This window comes from Buceros rhinoceros, unplaced genomic scaffold (genome assembly GCF_000710305.1).
Source record: "Buceros rhinoceros silvestris isolate BGI_N320 unplaced genomic scaffold, ASM71030v1 scaffold28500, whole genome shotgun sequence".
Classification (NCBI taxonomy): Eukaryota; Metazoa; Chordata; class Aves; order Bucerotiformes; family Bucerotidae; genus Buceros; species Buceros rhinoceros.
Window position 1 is genome coordinate 9,799 of NW_010391783.1, and position 3,301 is coordinate 13,099.

Here is a 3,301-nt window from a genome sequence, read left to right on the forward strand (position 1 = left end):
GGGTTTAGCAGCATGTGCTAGAGAAGCGAGTTGCATCTACTCGACTCCAGCTGGCAGGCCTGTCGTTCCACGGCCCCAGCGTGGGGCATTCAGGCGCTGGTGGAGATGGCGGCTGCAGACTCCGTGCCAGTGTGTGCTCACAGACAGGGCGAGGTCTTCCCCCTTCTCACTCCCCAGCAGTGCAGCTCTGGCAGTGCTGAGCCACCCTTGACAGCTCTGCTCTGGTGGCTGGACAAGCCGGTGGTTTAGCCCAGCCCAGTGCTTGGCCAGTCACACCTGGGCTGGGTCTGGCCCCAGCGGCCAACTGAAAATGCTGGAGGCAGAAGGGATTCCCTTCCTGCTGGTGGCTTCAGTCCTGGTAGAAGCAGAGGGAACACAGTGACAATGCCGTGTCCAGGACAAGGCCCCACTGGAGCTGCTCTCTGTGGACATCATGGACTGGGAGCTACTGGCTGGATCTTACCTCCCGTCTCCTGCCAGAACTCAGAGTAAATCTGGTTCTGGCTCACTGGTGGAGGCTTGTTCTGCTGCACAATTGTGTGTCTGGACAAAAAGGTTAAGGAGAGGAAGGCTGAGCAGTCAGAGCCCTTAATAAGCTGTAGACAAATTTAAAACTATGCTCTTAGAGAGTGAGATTTGTCTGATCTAAAGAATCCATCTTTGAAAGGAAGGAGGAGCCTGGACCCAGAGCCAGGCCCGGTGTCTCTCGGCAGCGTGGCGCTTGCAGAGCGGCTGTCAGAGCTGCCTCGTGGCAGACTGAGACTTTCTCCCCCTTTCTCCAGGTTTGACTCAGCCCTCAAGGAACCCTGCACCACCGCCCCAGGAGATGAGCCCCTTGGAGGAGAGCGAGGCGGGCAAACTGGAAGCCAAGCAGGTTGTCTTGATCGATAGCTCCTACCAGTGCCAGTTCTGCCCCAGCAAATTCAACACCTATTTCCAGCTCAAATCGCACATGACACAGCACAAGAATGAGCAGGTAGGGACAGAGGGTGCCCTGTGCGGGTGGTGAGATTGGCATGGGCTTCACATAGTGCTCTGGCTCCCAGGGGTTATCCTGAGCCTCTCGCTCTGTGATGCTACCAGCACTGTCCGTGAAGCTCAGCTCTCTGCGGGTCTGGTTGCAGCTGGGTGGTCTGGGTGGCTTTGAAAAGCTCTGGGACTGCCACCCTGCCGAGTGAAAAGGCAGAGGAGCATGTTTGGTTGTCTGGAGAAGCAGCAAAGAAGCGAAGTTCAGAGTTTTCGGTGAGGGTGGCAGCTCTCAGGTTGTGGGACAGTCACCGCTGGGGTGTTGTGCTCTCTCCCACTCGAATGGTTTCAGGCCCTGTTTTCCACCTGTCTTTCTCTGGGGAGTGCCCTGATAGTCTGTGTTTGCACAACATTCAACCCCCAGCAGTTTCTGCCATCGTCTTCACCCGGAGCTGTCAGGCACGTTTGGACGCTGCGCTGCTCTGCACTGTTTTTGAGGGCCCTTCCTCTGAGGAGGGCAGCAGAGGAAGGGGCTGTTCTACCACTGCGTTGTGTCCTGCTGCAGTGAGGCAGGGTCTCATGGCTGTGCCCTGGCTGAGTGCTGATATGGCTGTGGGCCTGCCAGGGTGCTCTGAGAACCACATTGCTGCTTCATTCATGACATCAGCTCGGCTCTTCTCCAGCACCGTGGGTCAAGGGCGGTGATCCCATTCTGCAAATGACCCAGTGGCAATGACTGCCAAAAAGGATTGCCAGTGGCTGTCAGCAGAGGATTTCCCCTCCTGTTCCCGTGGTGCTACTCCAGTTGCTCTCCCTTTTTCTCCAGGTGTACAAGTGTGTGGTGAAGACCTGCGCTCAGACCTTCCAGAAGCTAGAGTCCTTCCTGGAGCACATCAAGAGTCACCAGGAGGAGCTGAGTTACCGCTGCCACCTCTGCAGCAAGGACTTCCCCTCCCTGTACGAGCTGGGCGTCCACCAGTACTCCCACAGCCTGCTGCCCCAGCACAGCCCCAAGAAGGACGTGGCCGTGTACAAGTACAGTAGCAATCGGTGCTCACAAGGCTTGTAGGAGTGAGTGGGTGCAGAGTGTGTTTGGCTGAGAGTGGCGGGGGGGGTTGGGGGGGGGGGGGGGGGGGGGGGGGGGAAAGTGTCTTTTCCAAGACAGACATATGTTATTGGTGAGCAGTGAGTTGCCTCTAAACTTCATACACACCTCTACGAATTAGAGAGCGAAACCATTTGAGTAGCGCAGTGATGGGGTGCAGGTGATGGGGATTGGCTGAGAGTGGCGGGGACGTTAGAGGGAAGAGGGGGCCGCGTGTTCAGCGGCCATGGTTCTTTCAGGCAGGTGGCAAATGGGGGGACCCTCCACCAGGTTAAGTGCTGCGAACAGAAGGAACCTTCTGTAAGGACAGTGAAAGGCTGGAATCAGCCTCGTGGGAAGATCCCAACACTGCAAGTTCTCTTACCACCAGTCTAGAGTGAGACGGGCCCCGCTGAACCTGCGCTGGGCTGGGCCAGAGACCCAGGCAAGTCCCTTCCCAGCCCGTTTGCTGTGATTCTTAAACTCCAGCATCTCCCTCTCATGAAGGATGCCAAGTGTGAGTGCGATGGGGCTCTGTTGGTTGCTGAGGGTTCAGAGCGCAGGGGGTGGTGTATTGTCTGTACCAGACTGACGCTGTCAGAAATCGGCCTGGCGGTGGCTGCTGGGTGGGCAGGGTGGTCCTGCCTGGGCTCTGCCTGCTGTGGGGGTTTGCTGGTGGTCGCCTCATTCACAAGCTCTGTCCTTTCTCTCACATCCAGGTGCGTGAAGTGTGTAAATAAGTACTCGACGCCAGAAGCCCTGGAGCACCATCTGCAGACAGCGACGCACAACTTCCCCTGCCCTCACTGCCAGAAGGTGGGTGGGTGATAGCTGCCCCAGCCAGTCCTGGGCACGTAGCTAGGGCTCTGTGGGGGACAGGACCCTGGGCTCCCTTTTCTCTCCCTTCCTACCTCAGTACAGACTGGCAAGCTCGCGAGGTGCTTTTCAGAGAGGCAGAGGTGACCGCACGCCTGAGCCCAGCTCTGGCCTCTTACTGGAGTGTGTTCCTCCCCGCAGTGCTGGCTTTTCTCCTGGGTCCCACTGGCTGAAGAGAATTGGTCAGGGGAGCTCCCTTTTCCCTGTGTCAGCACAGGGCTGCCCACGTGGCCGCTCTCCTTTTGTCTCGAAATGGGTTCCAGGAGGAGCGAGGCTGGTTTTGGGAGGTCTTAGAGTCGGCAGTGCCTTTGACCCGCACCGATGGCTGGAAGGGGTGGGCATGGAGAGCCCTGGGTCCTGCGGGAGGTCCGACGC

The 3,301-nt window shown here is 58.0% G+C and overlaps 1 protein-coding gene across 2 annotated transcripts in view; it reads left to right on the plus strand.

Moving 5' to 3' along the window:
- The window catches only part of ZNF341 (zinc finger protein 341), a 14,300-nt gene that overhangs the window by 6,539 nt on the left and 4,460 nt on the right, over positions 1-3,301 (plus strand). For both annotated transcript variants that reach the window (XM_010143046.1, XM_010143054.1), the window contains exons 8-10: positions 783-976; positions 1,793-2,001; positions 2,770-2,866. In XM_010143046.1, the coding sequence (XP_010141348.1) occupies positions 783-976; positions 1,793-2,001; positions 2,770-2,866 (500 nt within the window). The remainder of the gene's footprint in view (positions 1-782; positions 977-1,792; positions 2,002-2,769; positions 2,867-3,301) is intronic.